This window comes from Jaculus jaculus, chromosome X (genome assembly GCF_020740685.1).
Source record: "Jaculus jaculus isolate mJacJac1 chromosome X, mJacJac1.mat.Y.cur, whole genome shotgun sequence".
Lineage (NCBI taxonomy): Eukaryota > Metazoa > Chordata > Mammalia > Rodentia > Dipodidae > Jaculus > Jaculus jaculus.
In genome coordinates this window covers 128,780,881-128,803,063 of record NC_059125.1, presented here as the reverse complement: position 1 = coordinate 128,803,063, position 22,183 = coordinate 128,780,881, and the positions used below count along the sequence as shown (strand labels likewise).

The 22,183-nt window shown below is 42.7% G+C and overlaps 1 protein-coding gene across 1 annotated transcript in view; it reads left to right on the top strand.

Annotated features, from left to right (window-relative positions):
• Frmd7 (FERM domain containing 7) overlaps positions 1-22,183 on the top strand; it is a 57,696-nt gene that overhangs the window by 26,285 nt on the left and 9,228 nt on the right. The window contains exons 2-6 of the mRNA XM_004653973.2: positions 8,627-8,731; positions 9,832-9,874; positions 11,898-11,976; positions 15,479-15,576; positions 22,038-22,152. Of these exons, the coding sequence (XP_004654030.2) occupies positions 8,627-8,731; positions 9,832-9,874; positions 11,898-11,976; positions 15,479-15,576; positions 22,038-22,152 (440 nt within the window). The remainder of the gene's footprint in view (positions 1-8,626; positions 8,732-9,831; positions 9,875-11,897; positions 11,977-15,478; positions 15,577-22,037; positions 22,153-22,183) is intronic.

Below are 22,183 nucleotides of genomic sequence, written 5' to 3'. Positions count from 1 at the left end.
GCTTGAGCCAGAGTGAGACCCTACCTCAAAAAACTAAAAACTAAAAAAAAAAAAAAAAAAAAAAAAAAAAACAACCCAGGAGAACTAAAAGAACTAAAAAAGAGAATAACAAACAGAAAAATCATGCAAAAAGACCTCATCAATGAAGCAGATGTAAAATGACCCCAACATGGCTCAGGGAAATTTGCAGAAGAGAGGGCAGAAAGAATGTCAGAGCCACATGTTGGGTCATGATACACATGATACACAGAGACATTTCCTCCTACCCATAACTGATGGCTAACCCCACAATGCATGACCCATATACCCTAACAAGGAGGGTCCCTGCGGAGGTGGGAGAACAGGGAGGAAGCTAAGGATGGTACCAACATGGCTGAATACCCACTGTGCACATAGCTAATAAAAAAAGGAGAGGTAAAAATGAGCATTTGAAGTGTTTATTAAGGGCAAGGTTAAGACTAGTGAATAGTTCTCTGTTCCCATCATTTTGAAGGACCTTATCTATGCAAATGAATCAGAGGGTTAAAATAATCAAAACGTTGAGCCGGAGAGATGGCTTAGTGGTTAAGGTGCATGCCAAGGGACCCTGGTTCGATTCTCCAGGTCCCACATAAGTCAAATGCACATGGTGGCGCATGTGTCTGGAATTCATCTACAGTGGCTAGAGGCCCTGGCGTGCCCATTCTCTCTTTCTCTTTCTCTCTCTCCCTTTCTCTGTCTCTAATAAGTAAATAAATACAATAAAAATATTTAAAAAATCAAAAAGTCATCCAATCAATTGCTGCTGGGGAAATGGCCACCAGGCACTTATTCTATAAGAGGAAACTAAGTGATGGACAGGGTCCCTAATATTCCAGATTTTAATTACTCACAGCACTGCCCTTGTGAAAACAGGCTCTATAAGTGTTCCAAATGCTATAGTTGAACATACCAGTGTTAGCACAAGTCAGCCATGTTCATATCTACTGTGAAAGTGTCATTTTTATCAGTGTCAAAAGTATATAGGTTTCAGTGATAAATTATATAATTGCTATACAAATAGTCAACACTCTCCTAATTCTTTCTTTGAGCTAGGCACCATGTAAATTATTTTAGATTGATATTCTCATTAGATACTCACTGAGATCACCCCCCCTTTTTTTTCTGGTTTTTGAGGTAGGGTGTCAGTCTAGCTCAGGCTGATTTGGAATTCGCTATGTAGTCTCAGGGTGGCCTTGAACTCACAGTGATCCTGCTACCTCTGCCTCCCGAGTGCTGGGATTAAAGGCGTGTGCCACCACTTCACTGGGGTCCATTTTGAAATTCATATACAATTCAAATTCCAGAAAATTAATCTTTTGAAACTGTGCAACTAAATTGTTTGCAGTATTTCACTATTTCACAATGTTGCATAACCACCATGACTAATTCCAGAATATTTTCATCATTTCGAAAAAATCCATGCTAATTATCAATCACTTCCCATTTTCCTTCTATGCCGCCAGCCCGTGGGTGTGTGTGGGGGGGGGGGGCAGTTGTTTTCAATCTCTAAGTATTCTCCCATTTTAGATATAGAATAATATAATAACTGCCCATTAGTGTCTGATTTCTGGTTTTTGTTTTGTTTTGTTTTTCCAGGTAGGGTCTTGTTCTAGTCCAGAAAAAGCCAAAATTGTTTAGAAAAAGCCAAAAAAAAATGAAGCTAGGTACAGTGGTGTACATCTGTAATCTCACAACTCTGGAGGCTGAGGCATGAGAATTTTGAGTTCAAGACTTACCTGGACTATACAGAGAGCCTATGTTCCAAGACAAACAACCAAGAAAACAAACAAAGCCAAAACAGATAGAGAACAAATATGGTGACCAAAATGAACTAGCAAGCTGGGTCACTGCAATGGATTGACCTGTATCTTTCCAAAATCCAAGCAATGAGGCTCTCTCCACCAACGTGACTATATTAGGTAGTTAAAGATGAGATCATAAGTGTACGTCACTTATCAGATATGAATGATGGCCTTCTAAGAAAAGAATGAAAAATACCTCCCTCCCTCTCTCTCTGCCTGCCTCTCTCTCTCTCTCTCTCTCTCTATCTATCTGACATGGTATAAAGGTGTCCTTGCCAGAATCTGGTTGATCATACTGGTACCCTTATGAACTATGAGAAAAATAATTTCTGTTGTTTTTTTTTTGTTGTTGTTGTTGTTTGAGGTAGGGTTTCACTCTGGCTGACCTAAACTTATTCTAGCTCCACTCTGGCCTCAAATTCACAGTGATCCTCCTACCTCAGACCCCCAAATGGTGGGATTAAAAACATATACCCCTATGCCTGGCGTAATTTCTCTTGTTTGAGATGCCCTGTCTGTGATGTTTTGTGATAGCAGATACATCAGACTAAGACAGTTATGTTTGGGGTTAAAAAACAAAAAAACACTAGAAATCTGGGCATGGTGGCTAACACCTTTAATCCCAGCACTTGGGAGGCCGAGGTAAGAGGATCACCATGAGTTCAAGGCCACCCTGAGCCTACATAGTGAATTCCAGGTCAGCCTGAGCTACAGTGAGACCCTACCTTGAAAGTAAAAAAAAAAAAAAAAAAAAACTAAACATGGGCTTGAGACATGGATTAACAGTTAAGGTGCTTGCCTGCAAAATTTATGGACCCAGGTTCAATTCTCCAGGTCCCATGTGAGCCAAATGCACATGGTGGCCCATGCATCTAGAGTTCATTTGCAGTGGCTAGAGGCCCTGGCACGCCCATTCTCACTCTCTCTCTCTCTCTCTCTCTCTGTCTCTAATAAATAAACAAAAAATAAAATCTTTTTAAAAATTATAAAGAAATAAAAAAATTAGGTATGACAATAAAAGATGATATAATAAAGTAAGTATCTCTTGTGATATCAAGAACAATATCTTAAGGAGAACAGTAGTAAGATTATGAATGCTAGAGTCAGCAAAGGAAATATAGAAACAACTATAAGATACTTTGTGTAAGATTGTTTTTCATTTTTATCATGCTTGTTGCAATTCACTGGAACACAACAAAAATCAAAAGTAAAAATAACCCATTATGCTCCATTAATCTACTCTATTTTGTTTGAATCTGCCCTTTTCTAAAGCCTTAATTATACAGTCTGAACATTTGTCAAGGTGTGCCCTCATTGGGGATATTCTAGAATTTCTTTCTTAATCGTGTCCAAGATGTTTATAGTTTCATAACTGATAAAATGTAAGCGAGTAGGAACCCATAATAAATCATAGATATACACACAAACACTTAATATATTTCAACAAAATATACGTTTGTTCACATGCCAAAAATTTCATGTAACTTTTTCTTTTTTAAATATTTTATGTTTATTTATTTATTTACTAGTGAAGGAAAGGGAGCGAGAGAGACAGACAGAAAGAGATTGGGTACTTCAGAACCTCTAGCCCCTACAAACAAACTTCAGAAGCATGCACTACTATGTGCATCTGGCTTACGTGGATTCTGGGGAATTGAACCTGTGTCCTTAGGCTTTGAACGCAAGTGTCTTAACCACTAAGCCATCTCTCGAGCTCCTTAAGGTATAGACATCTGATTGTGTTCCCCTTTGTCTTTTTTTCCCATAAATCACACTCGCTTTGCATCATCTATGATTTCTAGTATTGGCTTATTTAATATGGCAGAGGAGTATAGATGCTCAGAAAGTAATGCCAGTGTAGAATTCTTTCTGGTTTGTTTTGCTTCGTTTGTTTTATTTTTTGAGGTAGAGTCTCACTCTAGCCCAGACTGACCCAGAACTCAATCTTTAATCCCAGACTGGCCTCAAACTCATATTGATCCTTCCCACCTCTGCCTTGCTTGTGCTGGGGTTAAAGGCGTTCACTACCATGCTCCGCTTTTTTGGGTTTTAATATAATTTTTACTCTAATATCTTACTGCTGCCATACCCAAAGCAAATTTGACAGCACATATTTTAGAGTTCCATTATATAGTCGTTATAAAGAGAGCAACTTAATTTTCATAGAGACAATTCTTATTTACTGTTCATAATTATAATATGCATGTAATTTAATTAAATTGTCTACTTACCGTAGCAAATTGAACTATCCAAACTATGTTCAAGAAAATAGTCATTAGTTCAAGAAATTAGTCAATAGTCAATAGTAAACGTGGAACACAATTGTTGGATATGAAAGGGACTTGCCTCCTAGCTGTGATTTTCTTGTTTTCTCTATGTTTTTTATTTATTTGTGAAGAGAGATAGACTAAGCACACCAGAGGCTCTTGCTACTGCAAATGAATTCCAGATGCACCTACCACTTTGTGCATCTGGTTTTATGTGGCTACTGGGGAATCAAACCTGGGCTGGCAGGCTTTACAAACAAATGTCTTTAAGCACTGAGCAATCTCCTTAGCCCTAGCTGAGACTTCCATCATAATATGGCACGTGCCAGGTTTTCAAGAGAGAATGGAAACATGATCCACATTATGAAATGGGATTGGGTAAGAGAATTTCTGCTATCCTCCCCTGTATTAAAATATCCAGACATGTACCGAGTGAAAAAGTAAAGTCCTCTTTTCTCTTATCCCCTCTCTTTTCAGATATAAAGCTATTGTTAATAGTTTGGTATTTATCATTCCAGTCTCATTTCACTGTATTTTTTTATACATTATGTACCCAATCTGTACAGGATTGTATCTGATGGTTTCCAGGCACCATACTAAGACCTTCATGTGAATTATTTCACTTAATGTTAACAAGAACCCTATGAGATAATACATCTAGTGTTTCCATTTCATAGATGAGTAAAATGAGCCTCAGAAAAGGTCAGTAATTTTCCTAAAGTTATACAGTGATTGTTTTTCCTCTTGTGAGGGCTATCAAAGTAACCTATATGAATCAAGTTCAATATTTGAGTCAATTAATCTATGTATTCAGTAAACATTTACTGAATGTCCATTCTTCTAGGCACTGTGCTTAATGCCACATATTCAAATACATGGTTTTCTCTTAGGTACCTGAAAAGGGTAGATCAATCTGTGAGCTATGTGATTTGTCCCTGTTAAAAAATGAGTAAAGAAAGATTCTAACCCAAGTCTATTTTTTAAAATTGGTATAAGGCATAAGAAGGTGGTAGATTGCTTTTTAGAGCTAACCACTTTAAATAGCATTATTTACATGGTGACAAATTTGGAGACCCCAGGAATAAGTGTCAGTGCTCAGGAAACTAGGTATTATATATCTGAGTTACAAAACATGTGTTTAAATTAACATAAGCACAGTGAGTATAGCTCAGCATAGAGCACTACCCTAGCATTCACAAGGCACTATGTTTGGTTTCCAGTACATTATTCTTGTTTTTTTTTAATTTATTTGATGGAGAGAGAGAGATTGAGAGAGAGAATGGGCACACCAGGGCCTCCAGCCATGGCAAACAAACTCCAGACATGTGCACCCCCTTGTGCATCTGGCTAACGTGGGTCCTGGCGAGTCAAGCTTCGAACCGGGGTCCTCAGGCTTCACATGCAAGCGCTTAACTGCTAAGCCATCTTTCCAGCCCATGGTTCCCAGTACATTAAAATAAGATAAATTAAATAAAATAGAAGTGTTTTTTTTTTTTTTTAACAGAAACAGCAAATAATGCTCTAGTGCGACCCAAAGAAGATGAGGCCAAGAAAGGAATCAGAATTGGAGTTTCATTTTTTTGTAATGCTTTTCAAAGTAGAGTCTCATTCTAGCTCAGGCTGACCTGGCACTCCCTTTGTAGCTCCAGGCTGGCATCAACCTCATAGGGTCCCCCTACCTCTGCCACCCAAGAGCTGAGATTAATGGTGTGACCACCACACCTTCAAATCTTTAAGTAGAAGGAATGAAAGAATGTACAAAGTCTATGAAGGAGTTTGATAAAAATGTTGAAATATAAAATACAAAAAGAGAAAATGTTGAAATGGAAATGTTCCAAGTTTAAAAAGAGCAAACAAATTGTACAGAGAATCAGAAGTCCGGCAGGGAGAAAATAAGAAAAAAACTTGCTGGGGGCGGGGGGGGGGGAGGCTTTTTTGAGGTAGGGTCTTGCTCTAGCTCACCCTGTCCTGGAATGCACTATGTAGTCTCAGGCTGGCCTTGAACTCACAGCAGTCCTCCTACCGCAGCCTCTGGAGTGCTGGGAAGAAAGTTTTATATAAAGCAGAAATCATGAGAAAAGTCACTGGAACCTAAAAATTGAATAATTAGATCGCAATGGTAGAAAAAACCCTTAAAGGCTGCATGTTGAGACAGAACCAAGATAGCACCGATTATGCAACATATTCCACTAGACCGGCCAGTTCCAACATTTACCATCCAGAACTGAAGGGAAATGCCTGCGGGGAAGTGGAGGTGGGATCTTCAGGCACGTGAGAGAGCCTGGACTCCAACTGTATGAATGCCAAAGGCTTTGAGAACCATTTGGCAACATATATGAGATGGAAGAATCAAGGGATTATTGTTATGAACATAGTAGGGGATCTTAATGGGAGAGTGAAAAGAAAATCTTGATTTTAAACCTTCCAAGAGCTCCTATATATATTTTCCTGACTCCAGAAACATTTAAGGATACAAACACATGGAATGTGGCAGCTTTGACAGGGAGGATTAAGTGCCTGATGGAAAATGAGAATACAAATGAAGAGAGGGGTGAAGAGAGGAAAATCTTGAGCTTTTAAAATTGTTTGCAAAGAAACTGGAGTCTGACAGAATTTGATGCCTGTGACTGAAATGTTTCTTTGGTGTTGGAAAGAAGCATGCTGTCATCCCTCTTTCTTTCGAAATGCTTTTTTTTTTTTTTTCATAATAAAAATATCGTGGCAGCTCCTTGTCTGGAGAACTTTAAAAATAGGAGCGATTTCATCTGTCTGGAATGGTCTGTGTCAGCAATCGCCCTAGGCAAGGTTGCCACACAGGCACAAAAAATCACCCCCGCTCCCATCTCTCTAGTCGGGCCCCCTTCCCCCCCTCCCTGTGCCCTTTGTGCCCCCCACTTGCACTCCTAGGACTGACTCCCTTTCCCTGTTCCATGGCTCCGGTTTGATCTCCCACATCAAATCAAACCCCAATTCCCTCAGAGCAACTGCCCTCTCTCCAGGTGTTAGGGGGTGCAATGGGTTTCAACCTCTGTGGCCTATTTGAGTTTAAAAATAGAACCCTGGTTAACCAGTTGCTGGAACTCTGGGGAGCTTAACCACGTGGAGGGAAGGGATGAGAGAGGGGCATAGTTTTGACCAGCGGAGGAAGGGGAGGAGGAGGAAGAGGAGGAGGTGGGCCACCTTCCTGGAAGCTATTAAATCCCAGATGTGGGCTCCGCTCTGTATGCCACTGCCTTGGGATGACCTCCGACCTCTCAGGGTTACAGTTAATTCCATGGCTGTGTGACTTCCAACTGCTGTTAACCGCACCCGCACCTGGCTTCCTTCGCAGCGCCGTGGGCACCCTGTGATGGGGCTCTAACTAGGGGTTTTCAGCCGTGTGTCGTTGGGTCTATCAGCCAGGGCCCAATTTACCCATCACAGTCCTCCGCGACGGTGCAATCCCAGCAGCCGTGCACAGCAAGCAGAGATTTTCAAAGAGCCTTCTCTTCACCGCACTTGTTACAGAGAACCCAAAGAAAAGCATCGCGTTTGAGCTCACAGTGTGTGTGCCTGGGGGGGGGGGGCGGGGAGCTTTATGAAGGAAAATACGTGTGGCTTATGTGGACAGAATATTCTGTATGCAGACTTCATGGGCAAAGCTGCAAAACAAAAATCTACTGAAGGGGCTCCTGTGATGAATTTGGTCAATTTCCTGTTAGATCCACAAACAGTCAAGGGCACCTCCAGTGTACTAAGTTCTGAGTTGGACTTGGGGAGTGACTAGGGGGAAAAAAAAAAAACGATCCTTGCTAAAGAGTTCAGGGTCAAAGAGGAAGGCAGACATGCAGTGTAAGAGCTGCCGTGTTTGAGGTAAGCCAGGGTGTCTGGGAGCGCGAGCCTGCCCTTGACTTAACCTGCTTCGGAGAGCATCGGGAAAACTCTCCTGGGGCGATGACATCTGAGCTGTGTAGGTGGGAAATGTGGGCTGGGGAGCAGCACTGAGACGTGAAGCAACTTGACATGTGGGGGGTGGGGAGACTGTGAGCAGGCTGCGTTGATTAGAGAAGGAACAAGAAATGTGGTCCGACAGCCTGGCAGTTGAGTTGAGAGAGCCTGTAGATTTCCTGGCTAAGGAATCAAGCTCTACCCCTAAAAGATTAGAGGCAGGCTGTGATGGGGCCATATTTACATCTTGGTTACAATTTGGGGAAAAGCATTCAAATTGCCTGGGCAATGAATCAATTGACGATTTCCAAGGAAAGGGTAAATTTGTAGATCTATCAGAGTTAAGTACAAAGCTCTTTTTTTCCCCCCAAGAAGGTGTATCATTGATGTGAGGAGCTTTTATGGGTAATGCTAAAACCATCTGTGGATAGATTCATGTCTATGTCTGTAAAGCTCTCAACATAATTTAGCAGAGTTCAGGTCCTCTAAACAGTGCTTACAAGAAATGAAACTTGAAGAAGGTCATTGTGCCCACCCTTTATTCCATACTACAATGACAATATCAAGTTGGGAACCCAAACTGCATTCTGATCTCTTTGCTTCATTTAGCAAAAGTCATCCGGAAAAGCTCTGTTCAACCTGAGTTGCAGCCACCTTAATCTTTCTGAAAAGGAATATTTTGGATTAGAATTCTGCAGCCACTCTGGAAATAATGTAAGTGGATCTTTAAAATATTTTATTTAGTTTTTAAAGAAAGAGAGGGGAAGAGAATGGGGACGTCAGGGCCTCCAGCCACTGCAAACAAAGTCCAGATGCATGCACCACCTTGTGCATCTGGCTTACGTGGGTAGTGGGAAATTGAACCTGGGTCCTTTGGCTTTGCAGGCAAGTGCCTTTACCACTAAACTATGTCTCTAGCCCACAAGTAGTTTTTGTTGTTGTTTTGTTTGTTTTTTGTTTTTCGATGTAGAGTCTCACTCTAGCCCAGGCTGAACTGGACTTCACTATGTAGTCTCAGGGTGGCCTCGAACTCACAGCAATCCTCCTACCTCTGCCTCCCAAGAGTTCTGGGATTAAAGGCATGCGCTATCATGCCTGGCAGTAGGGTTTTTTTTTTTAATGTGCCTTTTTGTGTCTAGAATTATTTCCAAAAGCAGTTTGCATATAGGGATCAACCCCTTGATTGAAAACTAAATACACACCCTTACAAAAAAATACCGAATTTAAGAACTATTTTCCCTAATTGCTCCTTGTTTATTAAAAGTCACCTTGGTTTCCCAACCCCCATCCCTTCTCCCTGAAGCCCTGGTTCGTCACTCTGAGCGGCTGTCAAAGCTTCATCCATTTTGACTTTCTAGATGCTGAACCTCAGCCCCCCAGAATTAACACTCCTGACCCTACCTGGGAATATTCAAGGGGATTTCCTTCCCTGTTTCTCATAAAGTTCTTTCTCTGTATCCTGCCTTGGCATATCTGTAATCTGGCACCTTCCCAGAAAGACTCGTTAGGTCTATTAAGCTGGCATTTGCAGGCTCTAAGATTCAAATGTGGAGCCAAATGCTTTCATTAGTCTTTGTAGCTACTAATGAGCCTGTCTGTGACACCTCTGTCATCATACCGATCCAGGGAGCAGTGATTAAAATGTCAACAACAAAGAGTTTATAGATCAACAATGTCATTGGAAAAGTATGAGGGGACAGACCCTGGATTTGTTCATTATATGTTTGCCTTTCTCTGGTACCAAAAAGGACAAAAAGTATATAGATTCCAATGCCATGTTCTACCTATTTTGCCATTAATTAATGTTATTACAGGTTTGGTTGGAACTTCTGAAGCCCATAACAAAGCAAGTAAAAAGTAAGTATGGAAGGATCATTCCAGAAATATAGTTCTCAGCTCACACTTCAAAAATATTTCTGTAATGCCCCACAATTCCTTCCCTTCATATTAAGGGGAGAACAGGGCCTGAGTATATATTTTTTCAATCCTTCATCCGCACAGTACATTTAGTAATTGAGAAAATTGTCTTAATTTTGCCTGCGATGGAGAAGCTGGTAATTACACCACTCAGTGGATTGCATGTAGGAATAGAATTTACTCTCCAGCACTGTGAATCTTCAAGCACCCTTAACGTCAATCCACAATACCGTTATTTACCTTCTGCCTGAGGGTTTTTCTTTTTCTTTTTCTTTCTTTCTCTCCTTTTATGTCATCACAAGCCTTGCCCATCTGCTATAGTCCAGATTTGAGTTCTTCCCTTGCATTTCATGCTCTACTGTGGTGATACTCAAATTTCAGTGTGCATTAAGATCACTTGGGGTCCCTCTAATCCAGTGACTTGCATGTTAAACCAATCCAAAGACATTTCTTAGCCGTGTGGCTATCAGGCAACACCTTGAGAAAACCTTGCTTCAGTGTCTTTTCCTGGTTCCTCTTCTAGAAATGTCCTGCACATGTTGATGCCTCCCACAGTTCTGTGGGCCACATCTGTGTGATGATCATGTCACATGATTCCATCTGCTTCCCAACTGATCCCCTCCTATCCAGCATCTATATTACTCCCAGAGTGATCAACTGAAATGCCTAACCTTGACAACATCTCACTCATGCTGAAAATGCTTCCGTGGCTCCCTAATGTACTCAAAGTACAACCTTAGTAGCACGATCTACAAAGCTGTGAACTCTCACCGTCTTCCAACCTTTGCCCCTGTGGGTAACCACTTCTATTCCTACCTCTGTCTTCACAGAACTAATCTCATGTACATAGATTCCACAGAGAAAGTACAGGCTGTCAAATCAAATGGGAGTCGCAGATGAGCAGAGGAAGCCTTTGCGTAACTACGTTCTGTGTGACCTTTTCAAAACTCCTTTCTCCCTATTGTATTTCCCCAAAGCTCAGTGCTCATTGCACTTTGGAGTGTTGTAATCAGTCTGGCTAGATATCTGTCTGCCCTATGAAACTGTGAGTTCGTTGTTACATTTTTACTCCCACCCAGCATCTGCTTAGTACAACACTGGGCACGTGTAAGGCAGCCAGGAAATCAGAGGTATTGCGCAAGTGCTTATTTTTTGAATACATTTTATTTATTTATTTGAGAGAGAAAGAGGCAGAGAGAGAAAGAGAGAATGAACACACCAGGGCCTCCAGCCACTGGAAATGAACTCCAGACACGTGTGCCCCCTTGTGCATCTGGCTTACGTGGGTCCTGGGGATTCGAACCAGGCTTTGCAGGCAAACGCCTTAACCGCTAAGCCATCTCTCCAGCCCCGCGAATGCTTATTTTTGAGCTAAAACGGTTTTTTCATTTTGTTCTTTTTTCCTCCCTTTGATTGTGGGAGTATAACCCAGAATCTTGTATATACTAGGCAAGTACCCTACCACTGAGCAACACCCATATGCCCAAAATAATTAATTTCAAATACAAGTAGGTGTGAAAATAAGTACATTTGGAAAAAGACATTGGTCTGTAGTGCTTCTAGGGCCTTTTATGAAGTCTATTCATCTGCCACAGCTGAGGCTGGGCTCTTCTCTCAGGCAAAAAAAAAAAAAAAATCTCAAATAGCAAGTGGTTTATTTTCCTGAATGGGACACTTTTTAAGGGAGGACATAGTAAAACTCAAAGTGGCACATTTTTTTTTTACAAAAGAAACTCAAAAAGAGAAAGCTTGGTAAAGGGGTAGGATAGTTTTCCAAATTCCTGTCCACATAGGAACACATTCCAGAAATAATAGCACTATACAGGGGGGGAGGGATGAACTTTTAAATAAAAGTTTATGAGAAGGGGTAATGGAGAAGGGAGAGAAGTAGAGAAATGTGTGTGTATCTGTGACTGTTGTGATGGACATTTAAATAAAACTTATGGAGATATTGTGTTTTAAGATCCTAAGGAGGTTGTTTTCAAATTTATGGTGAAATTTTTCCCAGTGGACCCTGGACATCTTCGGGAAGAACTTACAAGGTAAAGTGCTTACCTGGGTGTGTGCTGCATGTTGTTATGCGGGAATCCTCACTCCCCATTTATTGAAGAAGGGGCTCTGGTTCTCTTTTATAAGGCTTAGTTTCAACTTACTGTCTGGGATATGGTGAAGGCTTACAGAGAGGGAAGGCCTGGTGGGTCCCCAACGTATAAATCTTTCCAGTGCTGGACTTAGAAAGAGTGGAATTCTAGAACTGGTGGCAAATCTAGGGTGGCACATTAGACATTATGTCACTGATTTCCCCAATCATATGGATGCTCTCTTTCATAACCTTTGAACTTCAGTCAGCATAGTTATGATGTCCAGGAGATTACTGTAGACGTTGGAAATGTGTGTGTGTGTGTGTGTGTGTGTGTGTGTGTGTGTGTGTGTGTGTGTATGTGTGTGTATGCCATAGGCAGAAGGTGAAACATTCTATAATGATCAACTATCATTATGAACAGTGCCTCTCATAATTACCTACTTCTGCCAAGCTACATTGTCACTTTAACACTCACAAAAACCTTACTCTGCTTCCTAGATTTAGACTCCTATGTAGAGTGGATCTGGGAATTCTCTTTGCCCAGTCCTCTTGGTTCATATATAAGGCAACGAGTCTTGGGAGCTAAAATGACTCAATCAAAATCAAAATTGTTGGCAATTATTCTCTCGGAAGTCTCTGCTTCTAAATGGCTCATGGCCAGTCAACCCTCACTCCTTTGGCACCGGGAATTTTTTTTTTTTAGACTGAGGATTTTTTTTTTCAGTATTTTATTTTGATTTATTTATTTGACAGAGAAAGAATGGGCCCACCAGGGCTTCTAAACGAACTCCTGACGCTTGCGCTCCCTTGTGCATCTGGCTAATGTGGGTCCTGGGGGATCACACCTGGGTCCTTTCCCTGGCACGGTGAATTTTATGCAGGGTCGTTGCAAAAATCTCGCCCTCCTTCCTTCCCTCTTTACCTCTAATTCTCTCTACATTTGTGAGTAGTAGGCCACTTTGCCAGATAACTTGATACCTTGGGATCTATATCAGTTTGCCTCTGCTGACTGAGTACAGTTGAATTTTAAGTTGTGACCAATTTTGATGGAGATAAACTTTCTCAAAAATATGGGAAAATCAATTTGATGATAAATGATTCATCAGCTGTTCAGAGCAAGAATATGGTATCTGTCATAGGCAGCTGCCTTCCTGACAGCAAAGAATTGTCAAATCATGAGGAGTTTCCATTCTCTCTGCTAGGAGCAAAATGGAATTCACTTTCCCTTTTGCAACTGAGCTGGGTATGATTATTTACATCTAAGATTTAAAAGTATACCATAACAAGTTAAGCTTCCTTTAATCCCCACCCCCATAGGTCCGTTTAGGATTACTTAACTGAGGGCTGGGGAGATGTCTTAGAGGTTAAGGCGCTTATCTGTGAAGCCTAAGTACCTGGGTTCGATTCCCCAGTACCCACATAAAGCCAGATGCACAAGGTGACACATGCATCTGGAGTTGGTTTGCAGTGGCTAGGGGCCTTGGTGCACCCATTTTCCCTCTCTCTCTCTCTCTCTCCCTGCCTCTCTCTATCTCGCGAATAAATAATCATTCTTAAAAATGGAGGGAGGAAGTTTTTTTTTTTTTAAAAAAAAAACTTAACTGAACCAGGTGTGATAGTTCACACCTCTAATCCCAGCACTTGGGAGGCTGAGGTGTGAAAATTGCCAAGAGTTCTAGGCGAGCCTGGGCTACCTTGTCTCAAACAATATTTACTTGTCACTGAGTTTACAAAGATGCCTTGGTGGGACCAGTGCAAGGATTTGTGGGTGTTATATAAATATAACTTTTCTAATGAAGTCACTATTACTGTGTAAGGGGCACTTACAATTGGAAAGGTTATAGTGGTTTATGATTTTATAAACCAAATAATTATCTGGTAAGGTTTCTCAACCTGGATTTTCATCTATCACACGCAATCATCATCCACCAAATTACCTTCACGCACTGCATACTCAAAAGTTAACAAAGAATTTTACTTAGAAAAATCACATTTAAGCTGCGTAAGGGGGCACATGCCTTTAACCCCAGCACTCGGGAGGCAAAGGTAGAAGGATCACCGTGAGCTCGAGACCATCCTAAGACTACATAGTGAATTCCAGGTCAGCCTAAGCTAGAGTGAGACTCTACCTCAATAAACTAATAATAATAATAATAATAATAATAATAATAATAATAAAATAAAGTTACATTTTATATTGGGAAATACACACAGTAGAAATACACACAGTAGATACTCCATACCTGTTCTGGTGTATAAAATGAAACATTGGAACTAGTATTCACACTAAAGAAAGCAGTTGGTGGTGTAGTTTCTGTTATACACTTCTTTCTTTCAAAAGTGGGTTTTCTTTTGGTAAAGTTTTGTTTTTATTTTTTTTAAAGGCATGGGTCACCACACCCTGAATGATTTTTTGTTTATTTTTATTTATTTATTTAAGAGTGACAGACAGAGAAAGAAGCAGAGAGAGAGAGAGAGAGAGAGAGACAGAGAGAGAATGGGTGTGCCAGGGCCTCCAGCCACTGCAAACGAACTACAGAAGCGTGCGCCCCCTTGTGCATCTGGCTAACGTGGGTCCTGGGGAATCGAGCCTCGAACCGGGGTCCTTAGGCTTCACAGGCAAGCGCTTAACTGCTAAACCATCACTCCAGCCAATTGGTAAAGTTTTGAGTGTGTGTGACAAATGTGATGTTTGGCAGAGCCCTAAGCACAAACCTGCATTTTCTGGCTCCTGATGAAGTTTCAAGGAGAAAAAAAAAAAAAAAGTGTAGCTACATCCTGTTCAGTAACCACTAATTTCACACCCACTGTGTGTAAAGTGCTCAACTAGGCTCTGATGATACCAGGATAGCAATCATGGCAAGGGAATGGTCCGGGCACAGGGGTGACCTGAAGGCTCTGGTTCTCAAAGCAGACTCTTTGCATCACAGGCATCCAGGACTCAGTAGTGGACGTTAAGTTCAACTCCAAGTTTCAGTGTCTTTGAGTGATATGAGCTGACCCAAATGGCTTAATTTCTTTTCTGACATCCTTGTAAAAGAGAATGGTGGCTCCTGATGCCCTGGCTTCTGCCCTTCTTGGGGTTGGACCTACCTGACATCTCTCTGTGGGCAGCCCAGGGTTGACCTCCTCAGGGCTCTCATGCTTGGTGAGGCTTCTTGTCTCTAGCTCTGTGGTAGAAACCACCAGGGTGATGGTTGACCCTCATGGCGGCAGTGGGCTTTGGCCAGGGCACTTTCTAATGGCTGCAGAACCTGTGGGTGTGCTGGGACAACTGAATTGTAGGCTGGGGCTGGTTTAGAGGTGAAACAAACTTGGGCATGACTCACTATCCCCCCCCAAAAAGGCATCTGATTGACTGGGGGTTGATCTGTTCACATGTCTACGGAAAAGAAATATTTTCTTTCCCACTCCTGTTTCTTCCTCAATAGATTTACCCCCCTGCCCCAACTCCTTTGCAGGTATCTTTTCACTCTTCAAATAAAGGAAGATTTGGCTATGGGAAGGCTTCCATGCAGTGACAATTGTACCGCATTAATGGTGTCTCACATCTTACAATGTAAGTACTGAGCATGTACTTTGCAACGTATCAGTCAAGGAAAGGGCCAAGCAATGGTGGTGAGCATCCCCATTGTCTGCCTGGCACCATGTACAGATTTGTTTTAAATATTTTTGTTTATTTATTTTGTTGATAACTTCCATAATTGTAGAAAATAACCCATGGTAATTCCCTCCCTCCCCCACCCACTTTCCCCTTTGAAACTCCACTCTCCATCATATCCCCTCCCCTTCTCAATCAGTCTCTCTTTTATTTTGACGTCATCATCTTCCTATTATGATGGTCTTGTGTAGGTAGTGTCAGGCACTGTGAGGTCATGGATAGCCAGGCCATTTTGTGTCTGGGGGGAGCATGTTGTAAGGAGTCTTACCCTTCCTTTGGCACTTTCTGCCACCTTTTCTGCAATGGGACCTATGTACAGATTTTGTGTGTGTGTGTGTGTATACACAGGTGTGTTTGCATGTGACTATCTTGGGTGTTATTTAAGGAACAATTTCCACTAATAAAAAAAAAAAAGCTGGGCGTGGTGGCGCACGCCTTTAATCCCAGCATTCGGGAGGCAGAGGTAGGAGGATTGCCAATAGTTCGAGGCCACCCTGAGACTACATAGCAAATTCCAGGTCAGCCTGAGCCAGAGTGAGTGAGACCCTACCTCGAAAAACCAAAAAAAAAAACAACAACAACAAGCAGCCGGGCATGGTGGTGCACACCTTTAATCCCAGCACTTGGGAGGCAGAGGTAGGAGGATCACCTCGAGTTCGAGGCCATAGTTAGCCTGGGATAAAGTGAGACCCTACCTCAAAAAACCATAAAACAAAACAAGCAAGCAAACAAACAAACAAAACCAAGCAAGTTTTACTAAAGAAAAAATTGCCATGGTTTATGTTTCACTCTTTTCCTCTGACATTCTAAATAATGTCAAAATTGCCTGGGCCGATGGTTCATGGTGTGCATCCTCTGTAGTAGTTAGACGGTGTGCATTCTCTGTAGTAGTCATTGCATACCGAGCCCAATTCAATATTATTGCCACTGCAGTGATGGTGGACACCCATTGTGGCCACCATAGCATAGTACTCTATCTAAGATTTCCCCAAAGCTGAGCAATTGGCAAGGTTGACCAGCATCACTTTGCCCTGTCTGATCATCTTCAAAGTCAGCTTGGACCCCAGTGCATCCTTTCTGCTTTCCTAGCAAGTTGGAGCTTGGAGTTAATGAACTCCAGAGACTTTTTCATCTTCTTTACAGGCACCATTTTCCTGCCTTAGGTACAGGACAGCCCCCAACCAAGAGCAGGCGCCAAGATAGCCTGGGATTGAGAAAGCAGTGCCCACTATTTTTTTTTTTAATTTTTTTTGCTTATTATTTATTTATTTGAGAGTGACCGACAGAGAAAGAGGGAGAGAGAGAGAGAGAGAGAGAAAGAGAGAGAATGGGCACGCCAGGGCTTCCAGCCACTGCAAATGAACTCCAGACACGTGCACCCCCTTGTGCATCTGGCTAACGTGGGTCCTGGGGAATCGAGCCTCGAACCGGGGTCCTTAGGCTTCACAGGCAAGCGCTTAACCACTAAGCCATCTCTCCAGCCCAAGTGCCCACTATTTTTGAGAAAGGGTCTGTCATTTCCCTGTAGTTCATTGATTAGGCTAGATGGGCTGGCCAGTGAGCCCCATAAATTGTCATGTCCTGGTCTCCCTAGCACTGCAATTATGGACATAAGTACACCACCATGTTTGGCCTTTTCACATATGGGTTCTGGGGATCAAACCTCGTGCGTGTGGAGCAAGAACTTGACCGAGTGAGCTATTTCCCCAGCTCCCTGTGTTCATCTTTAAGAGGCAAGATGACCTTCTTGAGACACAATGAAGCATCCTTGCTGCCAGTGGGGTTTGGATTGAATCTTATCTGTACTGCTACCTCACTGTTGTTGGGCTAGCCTCCCTATTTCTCTGATCTCAAATATACTTGCCTTTAAAATAGTGATGAGGATGTCCTCTCATGGAAGTGTTTCTAAAGAATAAGAACAAATGCTGATTTTCTTTTTTTTTTTTTAATTTGAGAGCAACAGACACAGAGAGAAAGACAGATAGAGGGAGAGAGAGAGAATGGGCGCGCCAGGGCTTCCAGCCTCTGCAAACGAACTCCAGAAGCGTGCGCCCCCTTGTGCATCTGGCTAACGTGGGACCTGGGGAACCGAGCCTCGAACCAGGGTCCTTAGGCTTCACAGGCAAGCGCTTAACCGCTAAGCCATCTCTCCAGCCCAAATGCTGATTTTCTTCAACCTCAGTCCACCCTGACCCTCACAACTATCCTTGAAAGTGCTGTCTAATACCCATGACCTCACAGTGGCTGACATCAAAATAAAAGAGACACTGATTGAGAGGGAGAGGGGACCTGGTGGAGAGTGGAGTTTCAAAGGGGAAAGTGGGGGGAGGGAGGGTATTACCATGGGATATTTTTTATAATCATGGAAAATGTTAATAAAAACTGAGAAAAAGGGCTGGAGAGATGGCTTAGCGGTTAAGCGCTTGCCTGTGAAGCCTAAGGACCCCGGTTCGAGGCTCGGTTCCCCAGGACCCACGTTACCCAGATGCACAAGGGGGCGCACGCGTCTGGAATTCATTTGCAGTGGCTGGAGGCCCTGGCGTGCCCATTCTCTCTCCTTATCTCTATCTGCCTCTTTCTCTGTCTGTCGCTCTCAAATAAATAAATAAAGATATTTTTTTAAAATTGAGAAAAAAAAGGGCTTAAAAAATAAAAAGAAAGTGCTGTCCAAGACCTGGTTTGGATAATTCTAGACATGGACTTGGCCAGGCAAGCCCCAGGTCCCTTTGTCAGCTCTGTGTTTTCTGCAGTCCAGTGTCACATTCACTGTAATTTTTGTGTTGTTTTTTTCTTAGGGATCCAGAGAACAAAGTGAAGAGTAGGTAGAAAAAGGTTGAAAGGGGGCAAAGAAAGGGCCCAGGCATCTATTTTCTTATCCTCATATCCTAGCGGCCAAACAGTTGGCAGACGTGGAATATAAAGGGAGGCCAAAAGACGCCTGGGAGGGAATGATGCCAGGCCGGTTCGTGCAGCCTGGAGGGTTGGGTCTGGGCAGCTGAGATAGCATCTCCTCTTTTAAGACCAGCTGGACTCTCTCTTTTAGAAAGGCCTCCCAAGCATGCACTCTGTTCCATGCTAATCTTACAGGATCATAATTTCAGGGTTATTATTTTTTTGTGTGGTTATTTTGTAAGTTCAGTTTTGACCTCTGTTCCTTACCTTCCTACCAGTCCATAAATGGTAGATTTCTGATTTCACTGGTAGCTCGAGAACGAGCAAAACAAGCTCCAAGGGTCTCAGAAAGGCAGTGGGCAATAAGAGCAAAAGCAGTTAGGGCAGCCTGATGGAGATGGCTTTGTATCAGGTCTTAAAGAAACCCGTGCCGGGCTGGGAAAATGGCTTAGCGGTTCAGGCATTTGCCTGCGAAGCCTAAGGAACCCGGTTTGATTTTCCAGGACCCAAGTAATCCAGATGCACAAGGGGTGCATGCGTCTGGAGTTCATTTGCAGTGGTTGGAGGCCCATTCTCTATTTCTTTCTGTCTGCCTCTTTCTCCCTTTCTCTCAAATAAATAAATAAATAAATAAATAAATAAATATTTTTTTTTAAAAAAAGGAAACACGTAAGAATTACATAGATGGTGATAGGTAAAAGATAGCATGAAAGAAGTGGTGGTGGCGCTCAAAACAGCATAAATACAGCATGAAAATTACCCCACGCAGCTCAAGCATTGTGTCCACTTAAGAGATCATGGGGAATAAAGCAAACCTCCAAGGGTCCCAATGTCAAGGTCACTAACCATGAATCACCCAGCATTGTGTTTGCAACCAAGGTGTGGGGCATGAAGTATAGCAGAGTGAAAAAGAAAAACACCCTTCTCCATTAGCTGCCTCTTTAGGTAGCCCTCACCGGGATGAAGCCTCTTTTGGGGGTGCCCAATTTCATCCTGGACAATTCCGCCTTATGGATTTGGGCATTCCCTAGTGGCCATTTCAGGCATAGCACAGAGCAAATCTGCATTTCCAGAGGATCCTTCCCTCCTTCCTTCCTTCCTTCCTTCCTTCCTTCCTTCCTTCCTTCCTTCCTTTCTTTTTTCCAACACAGGATGATTTTATGGCGAAAAAGAGGCAAGTTTCAGTCAGCTTTTCAATTAATCCCTGTCGGACTCACAGGACTCTAAGGGCACACAGAGTATACAACCAAATTGCCCATTTTTCTGTTTGGCTACTAATTCATCCAATCTTTGTTGACTTCCTCGTTTACTTACGTCCCTCTTGTGCATCTTTCTACTTTAGCTAGACAGTCCCTAACAACCACAATTTGTATAATTCAAATGAAGCCTCCCTCTTCTAAATTCCCTTTATATCCCCTTGTCATTCTTTCAGCAAAAAGGTATTGACTGCCACCTTGCTTGTCCTAGACTAGGCGATGGGAATGCAGCAATAAAAGTTATTCTTGTCTTCATGGATTCACATTCTAGCAGTGCAGGAAAATCAGACAATAGCCAAAATAAGAAAGGAACTTATATGACTGTTAGGCTGTGATAAATGGAGAAAAATAAAGCAGCGAAAGGGGATGAGAGGTTCTAGGAGGAAGGGGTACCGACTATTTCAATAATGTGGAGAGGGTTAGCCTACTTACTGTAAAGGCAACAGTTGAACAAGCATTTGTAGGAGGCCAGAAAGCAAGCCATGAAGCCAAATCCAGTGACAAGAGAGCTCCGTGCAGAGAAAACACTGTGAAAAAAGGCCTGAAGGGGGCGCACTGGGGTGTTTGAGAAACATAAAGGCTTCTGTGGCTAGCTGGAGCTGAGTAAGAAAGGCGTATTAAAGTCCCAGAACGTGGGATGGAGAGATGGTTCAGCATTAAGGCGCTTGGCTAAAAAGCCTAAGGACCAGGATTCCATTCTCAAGTATCCACGTAAATCCAGATGCTCAAGGTGGCACACGCATCTGGACTTTGTTTGCAGTGGCTGGAAGCCCTGACATACCAGTTCGTTCCCTCTCTCTCTCTCTTCTCATACATAAATAAAACATTTTCTAAAATATCCAGAGCATGACTCTAAAAGAGATAGGAAGCCATAGAAACCAAGAGTTGGAATACTCTGAATGTTTTTGTTTTTCATATGTGAGTGTGTGTGTGGGGGGGTATCTTTCTCAATCCCTCTCCTTTCCATTTTACTAAGGTAAGGTCTCCCATTTATATTTGCAGCTCTCAGATTCAGCCAGTCTCACTAGCTAGCTAGCTCCCCCACCCCGTTCCACGGCCTCTGTCACTGCCTCTCAAGTGCTGGAATTCTAGGCACATGTCACCAAGCTCACCTAGCATTTACATGAACCGATCCAAGTTCAGGACCATATGCTTACACAGCGCACTGCTTCCCTACCATTTCCCCAGCCACTTGGATTAGGATTGAAGAGGGGTCACGTTGGGCACTATGGTGAAAATATTCCTGACCAGGAAATACTGGAAGTGAGGAGACCAATAAGAGGAAATTGCAGGGCTGGAGAGATGGCTTAGTGGTTAGGCGCTTGCCTGTGAAGCCTAAGGACCCCGGTTCGAGGCTCGGTTCCCCAGGTCCCACGTTAGCCAGATGCACAAGGGGGCGCACGCGTCTGGAGTTCGTTTGCAGAGGCTGGAAGCCCTGGCGCGCCCATTCTCTCTCTCTCCCTCTACCTGTCTTTCTCTCTGTGTCTGTTGCTCTCAAATAAATAAATAAATAAATAAATACTAAAAAAAAAAGAGGAAATTGCAGGAGAGAGAGAGCGATGGGAGTTTGGGTCAACGTGATAACAGGCAGTGCATATAACATTTGTCACTGTTTTTATTTTTCCGAGGTAGGGTCTCACTCTAGCTCAGGCTGACCTGGAATTCACTATGTAGTCCCAGGGTGGCCTCGAACTCTGGGTGATCCTCCTACCTCTGCCTCCCGAGTGCTGGGATTAAAGGCGTGCGCCACCATGCCCGCCTTGTCACTGTGTTTTTGCAGCCTTTAAGGTGTATACTAGGTCTATAGCTTACTATACTGAGACTTCACACCAGCCTACTATTTCTGATTCGAAAAAGGGTCCAGTTGTTTGCCTCTATGAACAGACAGATATACATAAAATATAGGGTGGAATGCATGGGGCCAAATGGGCTACAAAGACAGGTCTGTTTGGAGGAGATCAAAAGGTATGTCAAAAGCTGGGCGTGGTGGCGCACCCCTTTAATCCCAGCACTCAGGAAGCAGAGGTAGGAGGATCACCAAGAGTTTGAGGCCAGCCTGAGACTACATAGGGAATTCCAGGTCAGTCTGGGCTAGAGTGAGACCCTCCCTCAAAAAAAAAAAAAAAAAAAAAAAAAAAGCATGTCAGGTACTCTATTGCTTAACTCCTCAATGGAAGTCTGAAAAATGTCCCTGTTTTCAAACTCCTGCAGCAGAATTAGGAGACTTTCATGGAGAAACAGTTAAGAAACACCTGGCACAAACGCGGTATTTACCAAGCCAAGACTGTTTAGAGAGCAAGATCATGAACTTTCACCAGCAGCACACGTAAGTACTTTCACCGGCCTCTGCTTCCCCA